The 22,437-nt window shown below is 39.9% G+C and overlaps 2 protein-coding genes across 10 annotated transcripts in view; one reads left to right on the plus strand and one right to left on the minus strand.

Moving 5' to 3' along the window:
- The window catches only part of PHC3 (polyhomeotic homolog 3), a 38,871-nt gene extending 17,369 nt beyond the window's left edge, over nt 1-21,502 (minus strand). For 3 of the 9 annotated variants that reach the window (XM_063340068.1, XM_063340077.1, XM_063340075.1), the window contains exons 1-11: nt 21,429-21,502; nt 17,950-18,096; nt 17,018-17,176; nt 15,499-15,576; nt 13,752-13,910; nt 12,583-12,681; nt 8,240-8,480; nt 5,899-6,776; nt 4,276-4,426; nt 2,925-3,178; nt 1,935-2,091 (exon numbers count right to left, since the gene is read on the minus strand). In XM_063340068.1, coding sequence (XP_063196138.1) covers nt 1,935-2,091; nt 2,925-3,178; nt 4,276-4,426; nt 5,899-6,776; nt 8,240-8,480; nt 12,583-12,681; nt 13,752-13,910; nt 15,499-15,576; nt 17,018-17,176; nt 17,950-18,075 — 2,302 coding nt within the window. In that variant the 5' untranslated portion in view covers nt 18,076-18,096; nt 21,429-21,502. The remainder of the gene's footprint in view (nt 1-1,934; nt 2,092-2,924; nt 3,179-4,275; nt 4,427-5,898; nt 6,777-8,239; nt 8,481-12,582; nt 12,682-13,751; nt 13,911-15,498; nt 15,577-17,017; nt 17,177-17,949; nt 18,097-21,428) is intronic. The other 6 variants (XM_063340069.1, XM_063340073.1, XM_063340072.1 and 3 more) reach the window with 6 other exon arrangements.
- The window catches only part of PRKCI (protein kinase C iota), a 31,991-nt gene continuing 31,009 nt past the window's right edge, over nt 21,456-22,437 (plus strand). Inside the window, exon 1 of the mRNA XM_063340080.1 lies at nt 21,456-21,580. The gene's annotated coding sequence lies outside the window, so the exon portion shown is untranslated. The remainder of the gene's footprint in view (nt 21,581-22,437) is intronic.

Genomic DNA, 22,437 nt, shown 5'->3' on the forward strand with positions numbered 1-22,437 from the left:
ATTTACAAGTCTCATTTTGTGTCTAGAAAGGTAGTATAACTCCATTGAGCTGTAAAATAACCAAAAAAAGTCAATTATTGTAAAAACAATTTACCAGATGACTTTTTTAAAAGCCTCTTGTGCTTGATGCTTTCATGTCACTGGACATCCCTCAAAGAACTCTTTAAATGGAAGCCCTCACTGGGAGACATTACCAAAAAAATAACAGCAATTTAAAATTAATTGAAACAAAGGTTTAGAAAACTTCCAGTCATGCTGTGACCCTCCACTATTAATATGCCAGATGCTTGCCTTCTAAAATTTAGTCTGCCATGCCTACATCAAGTTTTGTGAATGTATGGGCCTCAAATTACTTTACAGTAGAATATCATGTAACATGTTTTTAAAATGGAGTCTGAAAAACCTGTTTCCTCATTTTTATATGCAGACAACTTAATTACAACATAATCAAAAGAAAGTTACAGCTACAAAGCAAATCACTTCAAATACCTGCCACTGCCTAAGCTAGGCTGTCACAGCAAATTGAGAAGGGCTCTGGACTATACTGAGATATACTAGTAAATGCAATCATATAATCAGCTATAATTTCGGAAATCCTGGTTTATGTTTTATTTTCAGGCACTGTTTCCGCAGTTCCTGACTTCCTTCCACAAATGCTGTATCAACATGTAGGAGGACTGCAACCCATCAATGCTTCCTTTCAGTGATGTGCTTCCAAGTTCAACCAGCTCCTACTAAAAATCAGGGCTAAAAGTAAAAATATACTCTTAATTTTAAGCAGAGATACATATCCGCCTGAGTGGTAAAGTAAAACAGCCTTAAGCAAAAACGCCAACCATGCTTACTTTACTTCACTATCAACTAATGCTCTTCTTGAATTCAGAATGCTTTCTAAGGAAAGCTTTTACCTTGCCTGCAATCCTTGACTTGGGTCTGACCCAATACACTTATAAGCGGGTAATGGCTACAAATCACTGCGGTAAAAAATAATGTAGCAGAATCTAGTAAACTAAAAGACTGAATTTTGAGCTAATTTGTTTGCGGAGGTACACAATGGATGCAGCCAACTTCCCTATTGCACTTCAGTACCATTCACCAAGGCGGAAACCACAGTAACTAACGAACTGGCATCGGGCTTGTCGTCTTGAAAGCTCCCATGAGAAAAGATATGGGGATGGACTGTCTTAATTAAGCGACAATTTTCAATGCTTGGAGTGGAAAGTAGCTGAGCACAGCTGTGGTGACACACTGCCCTGACTTCTTCCAGCCACTTCCCGGATGCAGACCTGCGGCAGCAGCAGGCACTGTATTTGTCCCTTCTTACCCTGCTCACGACAGTCTTGACAGAAAAGAGGGAAAAGAACTATTTTAAGAGAATGAAACTAACAGTTGCATTAAGACAAATTTAAACAGATCACCAAAACCAGCTCCTGTGCAATCGCTCAAGCTGTGCAAGAGAAAATCCAAAGGTGGCTGAAAAATTCTGGACTTTCAAATCTTGGATGAATATATACAACGAGTTCTGGGCCAGGCCATGGTTTAATTGCGATTTCATAATGCTCATGAGGCTACCTACATTTGGGCTTGAACAGTAATAGCGGTGTAACACAACCAAAATAGTTCATTGCTGAGTTCTGAAAAACCCATGATGATGATTATATCGGGTACTACATGGAGAACTCAATTTAGCTCATGAGTCGAGCCAGAGACCGCTGTATTCTAAGCAGGACAAGTGCATAGTTTCTTGACATTCGTGTCCATCTAAAGCAACAGCTGTCATGATGCGTAGCTAGTAAAGATAATTTGAAAATAGTTTCTATTAGAGATAGTGTAAAGACTGGAGAGAGATTCCAGGAGTACAGACAAGATCGATTCTGTAATACACACGGAACTGAAGGGGGAAAAAAATGGATATTTAAACAAAAACTACAAACCTTCTGCAATCATATCCTCTATCTCTGTGTCCGAGGAGTTGTCTGCATGTTTTGTATTCTGCAAGTCTGATTCAACACACACAACGCTCATGATTTGACCCTCCACGAGCAATCTTTTTTCTGCAGGCTGCTCTACCAGCAAAGATGAACGACTTACCTATTGCAATAAAAGCAAAGCAACAGTGATTAAGAGAACAATGAATAACTGAAAACATATTTGCAACTTAGCAGTTGTACCTGAGACTAGAATCAGTTTCTATTCTGTACTAATGAATCATTATTATATAGTGCCAAAGCTCTAAATACCATTTCTCAAACAAATACAGAGACTCAACTCCTGCTCTGCAGAGTTTGCAATTACGTTTAATAAAGGAAGAAACGCATTATATCTAGAGAGATGAAGGAATGGGAAAGTGAGAGACACTGAATTAGTTAATAAGGCAGGCCCATAGGTTTTAAACTGTCCATTTGTGGATTTAAATTTTCAACAGTAATCCTTACTAGACACAGTACTAATCACATCAAGCTCAGTAAGGGGCTTGGCCAGTGCTTTAAACAACAAAATTTTAACCTTTTAGAATTTTAACACAGACTCATCTCAGAGGTTTAAATTAAAGTATGTAGGAGACAGACAAACATAAAAAGAAGTTATTGGCAAACGGTAAAATCACTCCCTGTAGTTCTCTCTGGATATAGCCTGTCTACTCTACTGTGTCTCTGTTTTCATTTAAGTACCTTGTCATTCAGTGATGCTGGCAAGCCAAACAGTAGCATGAATTCCGATTACGTACGTAAGACAATACAAACAGTATTTAAGTATACTGAATGCTGTAGGAAACAGGTTACCAATCAGTGGAAAAAAGGTCAAAAGCAACATTTGAAAAATTATTCAAGGCCTAAATAGCTACTAGCCACAAATAACATCACCCTTAAAAACAGCTTGTTTTAAAAACTAGTAGTAAAAAAATTCCTAGTGACTCTTACACTTACAGGGAACGGCTCTAACCCCTCCTGAATCACAAAACCTTCAATAACATGGGTCAGGATCTGTGGTTTAACAATAGCTTGTGGAGGTTTATTTTCTAGGCTAGGAATGCTATTGGGCATCGATGTGCTGTTGCTCCTTGTTGTTGCTGCTGGGAGCAAAAGAGGTGGTGGTGGAATAGAAGCATGTGAAGGGTCAGATGGAGATTTAATTACTGAGGCACTGACTGATGATGTCACTGAAGGTAGTCCCCCATGTTCTGAAAAAAAATAACAAAGTACGTTATGTTTTTATCACTTATAACCAACTGTTAGCTCAGAATTTCAGAACTAAGAGGTGATAAACATGCCCATCTCTGCACTCATTATCCTGTAACACAACCTTTTTCCTATGGTTTATAGATTTTACCTTCAAAACAAGATGGTTTTCCTTTACAGACTATTCCACAAACAAACAGTTCTCACGTAAACATTTTCCTTTACTCAGCACCTGCTAGCTGTAAGCATAGTTGGACATTAATTACCTACACAAATCACAAATCCGTAAGTCAAAAGCAGAAACCAGTATTTTCAAACATTGGATCCTCGAGACTGAGCACCTGACGTATTTCTAACGAAAGAATTCATTTTCAGGGATGCTTTGAGCCGCAATAAGCTGCAGGGTCACAAGTATATACAACATCAAGCCACTCAGCATCACTAAGCACCCAGTTACCTGCATAAAATATATATATATATATACACACATCTATATCTATAGAGAGAGTTTATATTTGTGTATTTAGCACATTGGGGAAGTTACTTTAGTTTGCAGGACAACAATTTATACAGGCATGTATATCTTCCACTGAAGAAGAAAAATGTTCACTGGTAGCATTTGCATTAGAACAGCTCCTTACTGTGGCATACAAAAAAAAAAGGTGCCAAAAAGAATCATATAGCGTAGTCAACCATTCTGACAACAACTTCTGATTGCTGACCCCGATTCTGTAAAATTAATCTTCACACCAGATCAGTCAGCATATTGTGCCCATATCACACAGCTATCACTTAAAAGATTAATTGGAGATTGACAATCCTGTTAAGATTTTAGTATAAAAGTATATGCCAAAGAGCTCAAACAAGCATTTTCCATGCTATATGTTATCCAAATATATATACACGCTACACCTTTGGGACTGAACCATTTGTTCTACCACATGGATTTCTATTATATTTTATACAGTTTCCTTTACTTAAAGAATGATAGCACTGAATTATAAAAAAGATCAGAATCATAGATTTTTATTTTAAAACACGAATAACGAGTAGAAGTTTCTAAGCAGAACAGCTACCTTAGTTTGACGTTTGTTCTCACCTGACAAAGGATCTTCTGAATTAAGTGCCTCTCCGTTCCCCAAGGGTATGGCTGGTGGAGACAAAGTGGGTGGTGTAGGTGTTCTAGCCATATGGACACAATCGGAATCCTCGGGCATCTCTTCTTCACATACATTCTCCACTTGATAAATCTGCATCCAACAAACTATTGCTTTAGAGAGATTTCCATTCTATCTTAATACCTTAAAAGAGTTGCATAAATACAGTTTTTAAAACAAATTACCAGTTAAAATGTTAAAGTATGCTAATCTAATAAAATACTTTCCAAATCCTAATAAAATAGTTTCCAAACTGCCTACAAAACAATGAACTCTGGGGACATCACAATGTCTATCACAGCAAGTTACAGTATTTTGTTACAAATAGCAAAATATAAAGAGGCACAGTTCTATCCAACAGGCCAGACAACTTGACTTTTTCTACGTCTTATCTTTATAGTTTACTGTATTTTTATTTAAGCACACTTTTGTAGCTATTTAAACACTTCTGCAAAATGCAAGCTTTGTAACAAAATGACAAGTCTGCAAATTGTTCTCTATCTTATACTGCAGTGTAATCAAATCAAGTATTTCAGAAGAGTACACCAAGACTATCAAGCATTAGTGGTTATCAGATATAATAAGGTATTTTCCTCAAAAGTATTAAAGTAAATTTACATGAATTACTGACAGCCAGTTCAGCAAATTAGGATGTAAAACACCACCTTGTCAAAAGCAAACCTGGCTTCTACTCTTTTGCCCAGTTTCTACATGAAGTATCAGAGAGTTGAGATTATCATTACCCTCTTAATATAAATTAAACAGCACACCTTCTTCCTTAACCTGTTGTTAACCTGAAAAAAGCCTACAAAAGCTGTTGATTCTTTTGCTCACATTAGTCTCATCAGCACGTTGCCACTAAAGCCTAGCAATGCCATCTTAAGTGTCAGCATTATATGCGTATTGTTTTATTTCACTGTACATGATTTTGGCTCAGCGTGAGCGAAGCTGAAACCTTCAGTTACAAACTGCTGACGTCTGAGACTAACACTGAACTAAATTAAAATGGCAGCGATGGGGAACACCAAGACAGCATCAAAAATTCCCATATTATGAAGAGGATCTTTTCAATGTTAGTACAAAATTAATTACCCAGAACTCTATTATCTGAATAATCTGCTACACACCTTCGTATCTAGTATAGAGATGATTCTCCTAACTCAGAATTTTGATTGCCTGTATTATATTTGCACTAACATAAAGAGGTAAAAGCTTACAGTCCATATGGTGTATTTATCAAAATTTATTTTGATGTAAGCATTGACATATATTTACTTGCTTTTTTTAACTTTAGATATGCTGCAATTTCATTAGGAGGCAAGATTTTAGGTCAAAAAGTTGCACTCTCATAATTCTTGGTTGATATCATTGACTGATGATCCATTACAAAAAGCCAAAAAAAAATCAGAGGAAAATGTCTATTGTTTTCTTAAAACTCATTTCTGTAATCTGTAGTTTTCTTCTGGTGCTCTGTCTACCACCTGGTTTAGCTCCCTCTGAAGTCAATGGGCCAGATTTAGGGAAGCTGAGGATAAAGAATAAAGGGCTGTAATACTACCACTTACCACGGGAGTTTCAATTGGTACCGACGGCTGCACTTGAAGATTCACTGCAACAGTCTGTGGAGGTGGAAGAGTCTGAAATGGCAGCTGGACCAAAGCTTCTGCAGCAGGAAGTTCTTCCTCAGAAACCAAAGTGTTTTGAACCAAAACCTGGCCCTGGGACAGAATTTCAGGCTGCACTTGTAAAGACTGCACAGACTGCAACGGCAGCTGTTGAATCTGGGTTGAGGATGCTGACAGCTGAGGAGGAGCTGCAAGAGGGATAGGTGTGGACTGCAAGGCTGGATATTGCTGGTGTGGTGTTGAGGACACGATCTGTTGGCCTGAGGAAACCAAGCTGGGCTGATCTACTGAGCCTATATGTACAGCAGGGGAAGATGGAAGTGGAAGATGCGATGGAAGATTAAGTGGCTGTGCAATTGGTCGAACTGGATTGGTAGAAGTCTGCTGAGAAGCAGTCTGCTCTGGCTGAAGAGCTGTTGGCACAAGGGAGTTTGCCTGTGACTGAATAAGTGCTTGAGGGTGAATAATTATTGTGGGTGATTGACTAGGGGAGTGAGAAGGTGGAGGAGATACCACTACTGACTGCTGAGCTGACTGGGATGGAGTAGGAGACAGTGTTAGAGGCGGAGGATGGATGTGAATAGGTGAGCAATGAGACTGGACACTGCTGGGAGCTGGAGGAAGACCATGGCTTGGGAGTGGTAGACAGTGCTGTGACGGAGGAGGTTCCTGACCCGAAGGAGTCTGAAGTGCAATTGGCTGGACTTGCTGCTGCTGTTGCAGTATCAGCTGATGATGGGAAATCTTTGGAGGTGGTGAATGAAGCGGGATCTGCTGATGTTTTACTAGAGAATGAGGTTGCAATGGAGAATATGAAGCTGTGAGGGGGGGAAAAAAGTGACAATTAGTATTTATTTCTTTAAGTCCAGAGAACACTACAAAAATATTAAAAGAAAGGAAGTTTTTACTTTAAAGTAAGACTAGCACAATTTTTTCAACCCTTTGGATCTATGTTTAGAAATATCTTCTTTGACAGCATATAGTACACAAGAACAATTTATTAGTGGAATATACATCAATTTCCAAAGCCAAATGCAGCAATGAATAAGGGAACATACCCATGCTTTTTACATATATATATATTTATATATATACAGGTACTTCCTATATAAAAGTATCTAAACTTATCTTTTTGGGGCTATTTCTAAGATTATTGCTGAAAAACCCTTTGCTTATTTAAGAATTACATGCAACTTTAAATGGATTTAACTTTTGCTTTGAAACAGACTGGAATGGAAGAGATAACACGTCACAATCAAGAGGATTTATTGATAACTGCTAAGTTGAAGTTTAGGTAAAACAATTTTAAGAGACTAAACAAAATTCCAAGAGCTCAGCAGGAATTAAAACCTTTCCAAGTATGTGCCTGAACTTGAACACACAGACTGAAAGGTATGTATCTAAGAATAGTGCAGCTTCCAGAGATAACACATCACCTTTAAGTGAACCAGTGACTCGCTAGTAATTCCTTACAGCGCGCACACGTATTTTCCTCCACACGCAAACAACTTCTTGCTTTGTCTTTTCCACTTGAGAAACAACTCATTTATGTTGTCTTTTTTGTTTATTCTGCTAGTGAAGATGGAATTTTTCCTTACAGAAGTGTGTTCTAAGAGCATCAGGGCTCAATACCTCAAGAACGTCTGCCTCACAGTCTTACTCCTTCTCTAAAAGCTGCCATTAAGCCAAGCTAAATTCCACATAATTCAGACCAATTATCCAGACTACCCTTACTCTTTCAAAATAAAGAAGCTAAAATGCAAATACATTACATGCAATGTAAATGCCTATCTAACCAACTGCATGCTTATTTTGATTTATCTCTTGATACGAAATACTAAGACTCTGGGGCACTATTACCTATGGATTTATAGAAGTACTTGATATAAGAACATTCTGATGACACTGATAAGACAGAAAAAAAAAAAGCCAAAAAACCCAGCAAAATAGATTTTGATGACAGTAAGAGGTTTGAGGTGGTTTCAAACCATGTATTGCTTCCCAGAGATTGGAGATGACATGTCCTGACCGTAAGCATACAGACAGACCAGTGATGAGAATCATGCTTGTATTACGATTTAAAAACAGTGCTGTATCACACTCCTGAAGTCCTGTGTAACATCCAATATCAACAAATAAGTAAATTTACTATTAACATTAAACTCTCTCATATGGAATATTTAAGAGAATCCAATCAAAGAGCACTGGACTCTGACAAAGCCATAACATACAAATTAACTTTAATTAAAATAACTTTCTTATATCTCCATTTGCATCCTACCTGGTGTTATTAAGTGATGTATGCTTGATGTCCGTGTGACTGGAGTACTCCGACACTCTGGAGTTGGGCTCTCGCCTTTTCTATTGCTTTCTGAGGGATCTGGTTGGCTGCCCTTGGAACTGGTTACAGGTTTATTAGGGCAGAGAGACAACGACTGAGTTTGACTGCTGCTCTTTGGTGGGCCATTCTGTGAACTTGACAATACACCCAACTTCTGACTGCGCAATGTCAAGTTCTGAACCTGGGAAATGAACAAAACGTGAAAAAAACCAAACCATATAAACATCTGTGCCAAATATCTAGGCAAAAATAGCAAAAGAATAACGTTATGTAGTGCTTCTCATCCCATGTGATCAAAATACATGAGAAGTTAAAAATCTGCATATCAAAGTATCTTTTAAGACACAGAATTGAGAGAAGTATAAACATTAATTTGAATTTAAACTTGCTTTTTTTTCTCTTTTATTGTGCCTTCAAAGTGAATGACACAAAGCATCTTAAGCAAATGCAATTTTTTTTTATACTGCCGTTGCAGAAGTGCAGTGGTCTGTAAGTATGTTTGCAGACACTAACATAAACCAGAGCCCTGGGTAGTCAATGGGATCAGAATCTGCTGTATGTTATCCATGTCTTAACAAACCCGAGCCCTTTATTTCTACAGCAATATTAATGTAGCTTTTCATCATGACACTTCCAATGTCACATGAACCAAAAGGTTTGCCTTCTGAAATGTAAATCAGTTGGTGATTATTTTCACTAACGTCTGTTATACCACAGCCAGATTCTGTGAATAATGATGCCACCTTTCCAATCCTACATCCTGAGCCAGCATTTTATTTTCAAGGATAAAGACTACCCTTGTAGCACTAATTTACATCATACTTTACATAATCCCTTCCACATTGAACAGTTAGTACTTGTGTGATGAACAGCTAGTTGACATTTTACTGTTTGGTGTGTTACCACAGGATGCATTCAAATCCTGTTCTGAAGATAACAGTATTTGTTTCCTTATTGGCATGCAGGAGGCATTTACCGCAATCCGATCTCTGTGAGTACAAATCAACCTTCAGCACACCTGAACAGATAAGGTAACACATCTGAGACATCCAGCTCATACATGAGGGGGACACATGTGAAAATAAAAAAGTATGAAAGCAGAAGGGAAGAAGAGTAAGTAGGAGAGAAGCGTTAGTTCACCTAACAGGCCATGTTAGGTGTGCCATTGAGACACCGCTAATCACTGATGAACTTCTGAGTTTCTCTGATACTTCTACATGGAAGATGATACTGTGAGATCACCATATTTTACTTTCACAAACATCTTGGCTAAGTGTAATATACACATCTATGTACACACACTTCTTATTAACTGGCATTGCCTACTTGCTCGGGTTGGCTAATATGGTAAACAAAGACATTTCTCTAAGCCCAGCTGACTGAAACCCCAAGGACATATTTGTCACAAGGTAAAAAAAAAAAAAAATGTTCCGGTGTTAAAGCTTTTCCATTGCCTCACTGACTATGGATGAAACTGGACCTTTGCAATGTCATCGCTGCTATAGAAACTACCAGACAACCAAGGTTAACAACATCTGGCAATAGGGCAGTACTGAACATTGGGAGGGGAGAAGAACGGTTTGACAGGGTCACCACAGCAGCTCATCTGACTGAATAATGCTCTATGGCCTGGGGCGAGATTCTACTGTCCCTCTGCAATGATGTCTCAGGAAGTTACCGAGTCAGGCAGATTTCTGCAAAGTAGGCCTCTAAAACCCTACGGTACAGAAGGGACAAGACTGTAAAGTCATACGCTTTACCTTGAACATAAAAGACAAAGATACAAATGCAAAAATAGCTGCTGGCCCATCCAGTAACCTCTCTGCATTTTACAACTTGCTCTGCAGAATCTGGAGGAAAGGCAGGCAGCTGTGGTAAAGGATAATGAGGCACGATAACTCCACCACTGAAGGGGCAGTCTGTGTTTTCAATGAAGGCTCAACTGATGAACTTAACATTGTGAGCTTGCCCAACAACATCCTTCATAAGCACACATCTGGATTCTAGCAAGCTCCGGCCCTCTCAGATACGCACTGGAAAAGCAAAGGGAAAGCAAGCTTCAATGATTTACCATTTATCACTGTTCTCAGAACAGTGACATATCTCTAAGGTCTTCACATCCTCAAAAAGGAAGCAGACTCAGATGAGACTTCATCATAAGTAAATTAACTTTTTTCTTTGGTTGTTCAATTTGCACAGAAAGAGTTCTCCGAAAAACTGAGAGGCACTGCAAATAAATACAGGCACCAAGCAAGTAAAGGTTCTACTCATGAAGTGAAAAGCTAAAAGTTCTTTTGGATCTGCGAACAACAAATCACAGAAGAACAGCTACTAATAAGCTATTACATATGATCAGTTCCTCAGATGATCTCTACAGAGGATTAATAAAAGAGAAGACAAACCAGGTTCTAGGAAAACATCACTCTTGTCTAGTGATATGTCCAATCAAAATGCCTGCAAATAAGGAGAAAAGCCTATAGATAAACAGATGTCTGGGCAAATAAAACAACTGGTATGAGATTATTATGTTTCTGTGAGAGGCTAACAGCTTATGCTAATCAAGATGCTTTAACAGTCACTCTTGAAGACAAGAAGTCCAAACGAAGACACATACCTGAACCTGTTTGGGTGTTTTTGAAGGGGATGCTCCCCAAAGATATGTGTGAAGATACCGTATGTGACCTAATAAACTCAATCATGACAAACCTACGTAGTGACACACACACTCTAATGACAGACTCTGACTTTGTTTCTGCAGTTAAGAGGAATCTATTCAACATGGGAAGCAAAAGGTCAACTGAAATTTTGGAAGCAATGGCAGGAAGGCTTTACCATGCCCTTTTATTAGGACCCAGTAATAAAAGCCTTGGTCTTACAGTCGAGCCTATTGTATACCGAAAGCACGGTTCCCATTAGACTCTCAGTCTCATAGCATGCCGTTTGCTTTGCTGGAAACACAAATGAAAGGGAAAGAGCTCAACATGTGCTGAGAAAGCAACTGAAAACATACTTACAGGAAGAGTTGCAAAGCTGTATTCAAGTCAAACTGAAAGCAAAGCTCCAGAAAAGGCTAAAACAAGTTAGGAACACCGTCAAGAAAAGAGCACTAATTCAACAAAGTCAGTGGCAGAAGATCTCACTTTGACTGCGTTCAGACTGATACAAGAACATTTATTACAATGGACAAACAATAGCAAAGACTAGGAACTCCCAACACTTGCATACCACTCACAAGAAACTTCTGGAAAAGCCTGGGAAGAGACAAGTTTTCAAATCATTAGCAATAGCTCATAGCTCAAGTAATAGTCCTCAACAGCTTGATTCTCAAAAGGAAGACATAACGATTCTCTCAGCCATCATTCAGAAGTTCTTACACAAAGCTGGCTTCAATATGAACGACAGTTCAGTGAAACACATGGAAGCTCTAGTAAATACAATGAAAACGAGTTTCATCTAAACATCTGTTGATCAATTCCATAGTATGGCTCAAACAATAAAAATTATCGACCATCTTGTACTGTCTGTGATGAAACTACATCCACTCGTGGCCAAAGGAAACACTGCAGGCTGAGTAGCAGGCACTACTCATGAGATGAATACAATTGGTACAGTGCTGCAAACTCTAATAAAGAACCAAATTATTGAGCACACCGACACACGTGCCCTACTGAGGCAGAGGCAATAATACGACTTCTGTAAAGGAGAGGCAGTGACTCACAAGTCTATTGGAATCTTCTGAAGGGGTCAACAAACATAAGGTCAGAGAACGTTCAACTGGTATAATTTGCTTGGATTTCTGAAAAATTTCTAAATGAGGTCTGTTTACCAAAGGCTTTTAAAGAAATTGCTAAGCTAGAAGAGAAGATCTTTCACGAGAGCATAAATTCGTTAGATAAGTGTTTACTTTTCAGAGCAGAAGACTATGACAAATATGTTCTGTATATATTTGTGCTGTGCCGTATGTTTTTTCCAGATGATATACAAATATGTTGAGCAGTGAAAAGGTGATACAAGTTCAGCTGCTAACATGAAGTTATTTGAAGTGATAAAGATGACAGCTAAATATGAAGACCTGACATGTCATATCCAGGATCCCAATTTTACATATAATACGATCACCTCTAAATGTATGATGATGGTAAACAGAAGACACTGAAGTTATACATAACCGGTACCCATTAGCAGTTTTTATAAGCAAGTAAAACTTAAGCACAATGTTTCCTTACATCTCAGTTTTGGCACGCTCTACTGGACATACCTTTAAAAAATTTCCACAAGCTCACCTGAGTAGCTGCAGACTGACAGGAAGATGAGGAAGATGATGAGACAACAGGAATGTCAGACTGGACAGCAGCCACAGTGGTTGCAGGAGTAAAAATAAGCTGTTAAGCAAGAAAAAAACACCTGGTAAAAGACTGAAACTTTGAAAATGGGTGGAAAACACCCCCAATATTTAAAGAGAGATGCATAAGTTATGTGTAGCGATGTAGAGCTTTTTTCTTTTCAGATGAACTTACTCAAAGAATATCTTTCTCTCATATATGCACACACGTATCATTCTTCATACAAGCACTTTAAAGAGAACTTTTCCTCTAATATTACAAATTAGTGAAACAGAGGTAAAAAACATCAAGAGAGCAGCCCAGTATCTACAATGCTACAGAAACAGAACTTAGAAGATCTTCTTATCTGTCAAAATGTTATTTAACAAGCAGAGTTGTTATACCAACTTTACCTAGGCTAATTAAGTTTCATAACGAGAACACGTATCATACAACCAACCTGAAATTACCAACTTCTAGCATACCTAACTGCCATTAATTTCTTTATAGGCAATATAGCAAAGACAAGCTTTATGGAAGGCTTTGAAGAAAGATCATTAGTCAGTATTCCACATTTTTAAAGAGATCTCAAATGTCAGGAGTGTCTTTTGCTTTACTTATTAAACCATCTTTATCTCAACCCACGAGTTCTCTTTTTTACACTTCTGATTATCTCCCCGATCCCACCGGGGGGGAGTGAGCGAGCGGCTGCGTGGTGCTTAGTTGCTGCCTGGGGTTAAATCACAACACCAGTGCATTGGAAAACAACACAGACTCCAGTATGCCCTTCTACATAGCCAGTAAAGACAGGTGCTCTTTTTCTATTTTTCCCATGTTTGATCAATTTAATAATTCTAGTAGGACCAGGTTAAAAACACTGAAGCAAACTTCACCAGGGAACTAAGTTACAGCAATCCTTTTATTTCTGATGTTCACAGTGTTTCAGAAAACTCATATTCACAAATTAGTGACTAAATTTTCAGTGCTATCTGAAACTAAAGAAAAACATTCACAAATAATTTATAGACACAAAATAAAACCTGAAATGGTTAAGATTTATTGGAGGGGTCGGGGAGGGGACGACAATGGATGGACCAAAACCAAGCTTAAGAACTGTAATCAAAACTTACCATTTGAGCTCGTAGATACATTTGAGCCTGGCTTGCACTCAGGGTCGGAGAGGTGCTCCCCAGCAACATAGTCTGTTGGGTGATACTGCTGCTGGTGGTGTTGGAGGTCTGTGAACGGCTTATTATCTGTGCAGGTGTAGGAGAGGTGGAGAGGTTAATCTAAGGAAACAAAAATATTGCTTCTGTCATGGAAATTCATTCATCCTAGGGTCTAAAGCCAGAAAGCCTTTGACAAAAATGGCAGGGGCAGTTGAAATCTCTGAACTGTAAAGATACCAAAAATATATTGAGCCAATCATCACACAACTGGATTCTGGCAAGATTATACATTTTCATTCTTAGACTGCAAGCAACCGTTTAGCAGTAAATAACAATAAGCAGTTACAAGTATAAACAATGATATTATGACATCTGAAAAATATACCTCATAGAAATACACATTTACAGGACATGTAGCATGAGCTTGACATACGTTAAGAAAAAATATCTGATTTTTAATATTTAAGCATCTATAAATGTTTATATTATCTGACTGGACTGATACCTTCTGTTACAGTTGTTCTACAACCTGATCAGGACATTTGTTTGTGCCACCATATATGGACTTTGAATCCTCATTACACATATGCACATTTAAAAATGACTGGAGACTAAAACTTTCTACAATTTCACATGAAATGCTCCTCAACAATTGCTCTTTAGCATCTTCTCAAACAAAAGCTGTTGTGGTTTTAGTTTGCCTTTTTTTTCTCCTAACCAATCGAACAGAGTTAAGTGCCCAGCTCTTTTTCATCACTTACTCAAAAGATTTCCTTGAAAAATCCCAGCCCAATTATTCTGTTAGTTTAACATCAGACATCTTTAAAGACTTCCCCTCCAAAATTTAATGAATGAATGATTTTACTTCTAACAACTGTAAGCCAAAGCAATGCTATGAGAGCTTAAAAAAATATACAGTTAAACCACTGAAGCTATGCACTGAAGTCATGAACAGCTTGAGGGCATGATTAATAAGCAGGATGTCTGCAGGACTAACAAAGTCCTACTTGAGACAACTGTAGAACTGTACATAAAAGACTGTGCAAATTACATATCTGAAGATGCCACTTAAAGAAATACAGCATGAACTGAACACAGAGCTGCTAACAACTGAAGCCTGAGCACATGCCTAGACTATGGATAAAGTTATTGAAAGTGCATAAAAGATGCATGATAAAAGATGATAATCAATAAAAGAATGAATGCTATAAACATTTAATCAGTTTCATATATATACACGTAAGCATTGACTTGGATTCTTTAGATTTGGTGCTCTTTCATTACGGATCACAGTTATGATTTTAACCTACAATAGTGCCCTGAATAAAGAAACTGATGTGAAAAATCCAATAAGAAATCATTATAAAAGATGAAAGCTCAGGGAGTGACTCCTGCAGCGGTCTGAACAGTCACTAGCACTTGTGGAGTGAGCAGCTGCCCCTCAGAGCACCAAGAGTGGGCTGGGACTGGGGAAGCCTCCAATGCTGGCCAGCAATGACGGCAGCTGGCAGCATGCATCAGCATCGCTGGCAGATGCTGGAAGCGCAGCCAACATTTATGAGAGTCGTCATACTTCTATTTACTGTTTCACTAATACTAACTTTAACCATACAAATTTAAATACTAAAATCTTTTCTGGTTTTCCAAGTAGTTAAGTAATAACCAAGAGGGGTTGAGAATGGATGGAGGGCTTTGTTCAGTTACGTACCGAGGTCTGCGACATGCTTGACTGCTGAGTGACACTCCCAGTGGGGGAAGTACATTGCCTCCCACCTGACAGGCTTGCCTAAATAGCAAGAATATGTGTCAAATATTGAAACCAAAAAGTGTTTAAGTGATGTTCATATTATTGCATAAACCATCAGAAATATCCCTCTCTACCATTACCTTTTCTCTGAGTTAACAGTAAAAATGCTTTACTCAGTGGAATTAGTTTTCAGCAAAGTGCACTCTGCACTACGGAATGCTATCTGCAAGGTGCTAAAAGCCTTGAATTCCTACCCAATTTCAGGCACACAGGTTCTTGCAGATCAAGACTTGAACAAAAGCTATCAGAGGTAAAGTCTATCAAACTGTTAATGATGGAGCTAACCGATCAGCTCACTACCTATGGTGCTCAGAGCTGTTAATGTGACATCATTAAAAACTGACATTATTAAAACTCACATAATAATTTTTATTATGTTTATAATGCTCTAAAAATAAAACAAACTTTATAAATGCTGTAAAGAACACCCTTATATTCTAAAATGATAATTTATGTATGCACATCTAAGTGTCTGTAATTGTACGCTATTCTGCCCTTCAGATGAATACAGGGATGGTGATTTAGATTTCTGTATTAACAGACTGCATACCAAAACTTCTTAGCCTTCCCCAATCTGATTTTCTTTGCTCTGTCTTGGTAACTGTAGATACACACACAAATCCATCACAAAAAAAGGGACAAATCAATACATTACCACAATCTAATGGAAAAGATATAGAAGAAAAAGCCAGAAGCATAGAAGAGTCAGTCTCAGTTCTGACAACAGCCAGCTATATCCCTGAAGTCTTTAACTCCGTTTTAGCATTTCTATGTGTAAAATCATTAACAACCACCTATCTCTGCAAGACAGTATTCTCAATACAAGGTCAACTGAGGTCAAAGGAAATCTTTCCCACTGCTTGAGTTTTCAAAATGGGTCTCCTCCAGTGTCCACTAACGTTAGAAGCTGTGCTTCAGAAATTAAATGTCATTTACTTCCTACATTTCCACACTCCGAATTAAAGTTGAATTTTGCCATTACTTATAATGCAGCCAGATGTGTGGCAAAGCACACTAAGATACCAGATGTTCATTATTATTCTTTGATTCCACTAACACACATTGCTATTCATTGCTTTCCCCATCAACTTTTGAGAAAATCGTGGGATGAAGACTGAAGTAGCCTATTTTTAATACTTATATTATTACTGTTTGATGATTTTCATGATGCATTATAATGTATGCAATAAAGCATGGAATGGTCGCCTACTGGAGCACCTATAACACTGGACAAAATCCTCCAAATAGTTTGGAGGAAGATACAATTTAAAATAACAAAGACATTAAAATATAACAGTGAATTATTGTGAGGCTTTAAGCTCAGGCACTTAACCTGTTATTATGTTTGACAATGCTCTAGAATTGTAGTCCTACTCTAGAAAATGGTACACCATTCTTTTTCAGCAATCTTCACTCTCACCTGTGGTACAGTTGCCAGACTCTGAAATTGGGTACTGCTTAAGTGCTGCTGCTGCAAAGCAGCAGTCTGCAGCATTAGATGCTGCTGTTGGGCTGCATACATCTGCTGGAGGTACTGAGCAGCTGAGCTAGGAGGACGATGCAAGGCCTGCTGAATAACCTGTGATGAATCAGTAGGTAATTAATTACAATTACAAAGTACACACCATGCTGACATGATGCTGAAGTTTACCTTTACAAGGAAATAAAACCAAATAAATTCTTTCACACCAATCAGGTAATACTGAACTTGCTCCACCACTGTTCTCAAACAAGTCACAGGATATAGTCAACATAAATATATTCACGTCTTCAAGGAAAGCCTGACAATAAGCCAACAATATCACACCATTCATAACACAACATCCAAGCCTCTTAGGTTCTTGTCAACAACTCCTACATAATGGTCCACTTTTTGAAAGATCAGGATAGTGTGGGAGAGACTCAATTATCAAACCCAACAGAATGGACAGCGCAGAGTTTGAGTAGACCTAACTTAAAGAACAGCAAGAGGGGGCTGGACCCAAAGCAGCAGTTACACACACACACAGATGCCTCTGGATCCCTGTAGTCAATGTTGGTCAAACAGCTCTACTTTGTGTTATTTTGTAAAGTCTTATGTTAATAATCCATACCCTTAGGGAATGGCGACAAACCCAAACTTTTTAGCATAGCGTGCCCCCTCCCTTATTTGGGAAGCAGGCCTGTACCCTGCACTATTCTTAAGTGGTCGATACCCTTCGGTAAACAATATCTTCTGAAAACCAGTAAGTCAGATACTGAGAAAGAAGATAGCAATTAGGAATGGAAAGTTTATCCTGTGTAAAGTATCACGCAATGCCTGTATCTGAGAGCACTGTACAGGACACGAAAGACTATCTCACAGCCCAGTACCTGGACGGCATGCCGGTCAGAGCCGCTGTAGACAGAGATCTGTGGCAGCTGTGTCCGGGAAGTGGAAGTGGTAGTGATAGTAGTTGTAGACGCAGAACATGTTGTTGTGTTTGGTTCATTCTCCATATTGTGCAGTGTTTGTCCAGCCTGGCAGAATTGAAAAAAAAGTGGTTCACAAACGGAAGGCCAGTAGGCAGATTTTAAAGGCAAAAAAAATCTAAGCTTCACTGAGTAGAATAACGGACAATTTTCAAATGGATAAATTTGTAGTATTTGCTATTCTTTGACTGAATTTGTTGAGAGATGCGGTTATAATCTTCTAACGTCCATCGAGAGTAGCAACAGGTGACCAATTTAAGAATACATGCAAGATTTCCAGCAAGCTACATGGCAGTACTCCCACATCCCTCTTCCCTGCAGCACAGTGCTGAAACCGCTGGCTGACCATTCTGTACATAGAGCAAAACATGTTCTTGGCAAAAATCACCGGTGGCATGCTCTATTTGGAAAGAGATGGAAAGGATGGGGAGAAAAATGCTTTTACTTTTTACAGCAATGTCTCACAAAATACAGCAAGAGCCAAGGAAGAAACTACCTATTTGAAGCATCTCTGATGATTCCTCCCCAACCTTATGAGTCTTCCCTCTGTTGCAGAGTACAGTCTCTCTCCCAAAATGTCGTCTTTAAAACTGAATGAATCACATATCTCAATATATGAGGGGTGCTTACTTTAGTTTCTTTTTCAGTATTAGTATTATGATTAACAGGAAATAGCACAGTTGCTGTTTATTGCTTTTAAAAGGATGTTAAAAAAAACGGGTGGGCAGGAGATTTGTTTCCTTTTTACAATAAAGAAGGGCTCAGAAAAATAATCGTTGAGAGAGCTGCAACATACTAGGAAAAAAGTATCATTGCCAAGTGCTTAACAAACCGCCCATTGGATGCTGCATCAAACAGGAACACAATTAGGAGTTTCCAGTCACACAGCCGAAAGCAGAATGCAATGCTGGAGGCTGCTGCTGCTATCTTCACCTCTCAAAACACCACTTTGCAAGTAGAGAACTGCACGCGATGCCATAGTTCCCAAGTACTTGGAATAACTAGATGACCTTTAAAGGTCCCTTCCAACCCAACAGATTCTATGAACTAAACTTTAATAGATACACCATCACCTAAGGACCTCACGCCTATCATTGTATTGTATACTTGCATGTTTTGCCATCAAAGAAAATGCATGGCAACAAAGCATGCTTTAAAAGCAAAGATCCCTACTACTAGAACTGAAGAAAAAAAATATGGTTTTGTTGTTAAAAATTCAGATCTGTTGTGCATCATTGATGTCATTTGTCTACCTACATTAGAGCACAAGCTAACATAGATGGTTAACCACTTCAATTGAAACAAAACCAACATCACTTCTAAAAACTTTACATTAATTTCACATAATGCTAATGAAAAGTACCTTGAAAAAAATCCTCTCTCCTCCAGAGGACATTAAAAGCGCATCAAAATATTTACACCTTCAACTTGTCTAGCTTGTTTTAGCAGAGAGTTATGCAACCAGTTAAATTAGCCTAAGAAAACAACATTGGATGTTTGATTTCCTTCGTTCTCAGACACATTTTGGATGTATTATTAGTGAGAAGTTACAATTTAACCCACTCTACGAGCTATTCCATCAGAAGTTCACCCTGTGAGAGCTGTTAATCCTGTAGCTGAAAGTGTCTCATTTCCAAAAATAATTTTGCCACTATGCTCCTGCATTGGATGTACAAGGAAAATAAGAAAGAGCTCCTAAACTTTTGTTCAGCGTAGCGTGGCGCTGAGCTGCATCTCAGTTCCTCCTCTAACACCTCACTTCCAGCCGAGATGAGACGGCTACTTGCCACCCCTCGGAACTGCCGCCACGCAAACACCAGGCAGCACAGCACCAACACGCAGAAACAGCGTGCCCTCTCTCGGCTGAAGGAGCTGTAATGTGCTTCAACAGATGACACTTGTTAGAAACCTCCCCTCTCTTAATGTGAGGAGTGGAATGCTTAAGGGAGAAGAGGAAATACATAAAATATGGTTGTTTTTAGCAAGGGAAGCAAGAATCCATTACAATTCAGTAAATGGGTATTTTATGACAGAAAGCATAAAAACCAATACAGGCTTAAAATCAAACTGCCTTTACAGCTTTGCTTTACAATGCTGTATATGTAGAGATCACTTCTAGTTATAAAAAAAAAACCTCTCAGGTACAATTGAAAATAATGATCGGAAATTGTTCATTGAGCACTCAGCGCTATCAAAAAGGCAAAACTCCTAACTTATAGTAAAATTAATTTTGTTAAATATACGATGAAGAACTTAGAATGATATTGCCTGTGAGCAACTTTAACTCAAAAGAACCTCTAATGCAAAGTAAGTTTTAGAAAACACAACTTTAAACAACCACTACACATTTAAGCAAGCCCAAAATACAAAGCACAACAGAAAACTATATTGAAAATAAGTATTTATTCAAGCAGTAACAGTATGAGATACCACATAATTTCAAATTACACTGTGCTTAATGTAAATATTCAGAAGTTTTGTTCTCTATATTTTTTGGTCAAAGCAAATAACTAAAGTAAAAAAATACCTGCTATTCTATACTAATAACATTAAACTACCTTCACAGTGGATATGAATGTCACTACTCCTGTTTTAGAGAGTTTGGCTTTTGGTAAACATCATGGTAATAACTAACACTGCTGCCAATCTGCAACCATAACTGGTATTTGAAAATAGGTTTGGTATTTGGGATTTTTTTTCTTAAGATATACAGTTTATTCTTACTCTTTCCATTCATGACCTCTCCTTACTACTCCAAGGGTACAAAACACAGAAAATAAAGGAAAAGTCTAACCCCTATGGGCATTTTTGTATGTGACCCAAGGCTCCAAAATAAACCCTCTCTCTTTCCCCCCACTCCAGCTACAGTATAGGCCAACCTTACCCAAACCTTGGGGTTCTGTATTTTTCTTTAAAAAAAAGGAAATTTAAAACAGTGCTCTGTGGAAATACAACCCACGCCTCGCGGTGCAACTTGCCGCTGCGAACCGTCACGGAGCGGCCCAGCCGGCGGGCAGCCGGGGCCCGGGGCGCTAAGGGAACCCTGGGGCGGCTCCTCAGGCGGCGGCCAGGCCCCTCGGCGGCCGCTCCCCGCCGCGGGCCGGCCCGGCCCGTCCCCTCAGCCCCCCGCACCGGGCCGCGGCCTCGCCCAGCCCCTCCTCCTCCGCCGCTACAACCGGCGGCCGCGCTCCGGCCCAGCGCTACCGGGAAGGGAGGAAAGGCGGGCGGGAGGGGAGGCACCCACTCCCCGCGGGGGCTGGCCCGCCGCCGGGGTGCTGTCAGGGCGCGGGTCCCCGCCTACGCGCCCCGCCCCGCCACGGCCTGGCCGGGGCCTGCCGCTGCCGCTCCCCCTCCTCCGCGCGTCCCGCCGGGAGACTCGCCTCGGACAAGCCGCTCACTCCGCTTCCGCCATCTTCTCGCCTCCCTCAGGGGGAGGCGCCGCGCAGGCGCGTTGAGCGCCGCCGTTGCCGCCGCCGGGCACGTGACGGCGCCCGCCGCCATGTTGTCGTTGGAGCTGGGCGTCGTCCGTGAGGTGAGGCCGGGCCTGGGCTGTCAGCGGCCGGCACCGCCGGCCCTTCTGGGTCGTGGTGGGGGAACGAGTGGCTTCACGGTAGTGCAGGGAGGTTGTGGTGGGGAGCAGTAGCCCTGCTGGGGTGAGGGGCCTGGCCCTCCCTCAAGGCCCGTGGTGCTGTGTGGCAGCAGGGACAATTGCAATTTTCCTGTGGGAGTGGCAGAGTTGAGTGATATGTTCCTAGGGGCTGTAGCAAATAAGCTTTCTTCACAGAATCATAGAATGGTTAGAGTTGGAAAGGGCGATAAAGACTATCTAGTTCCACCTCCCTGCCCTGGGCAGGGACACCTCCCACAAGCCCAGGTCGCTCAGAGCCCCGTCCAGCCTGGCCTTGAACCCCTCCAGGGATGGGGCAGCCACAGCTTCTCTGGGCAATCTCATGCTTGTGCCATAGTAGGGAGATGATACGTGATGATTTGAGAGTGCTGTTGAGAGGTTAGTCAGGGAAATATCTACTCATAGTGCTTTTCCACATTGGCTGCTCAAGGATCTCAGCAGCTCCAACCAGGACACTGGTGGTGAACTTCTCTGAGGGATATGAAACAGAAGAGTCTTTTAGCTCCGTTAACTTAGCTTTTGGTGCCTTCCTACAAAATGTTGGCTCTCGAGCCTTTCCCTGCTATGGGGAAGACCAATTCTCCCTCTAAATTAACCTTAATTGTTCAGAGGTGAATTAATTCCTGTCTGTAGGTGGTAGCAGCTCCTGTGTATTACCTGGCATAAATAAGCAAAGCTCAACCTCCACAAAGACAAGTAGCCACTATACCACATAAGCCTAATTCGAATCTTACATAGGACATCTTGACAAACTTGGCACC

This window comes from Chroicocephalus ridibundus, chromosome 6 (genome assembly GCF_963924245.1).
Source record: "Chroicocephalus ridibundus chromosome 6, bChrRid1.1, whole genome shotgun sequence".
NCBI lineage: Eukaryota > Metazoa > Chordata > Aves > Charadriiformes > Laridae > Chroicocephalus > Chroicocephalus ridibundus.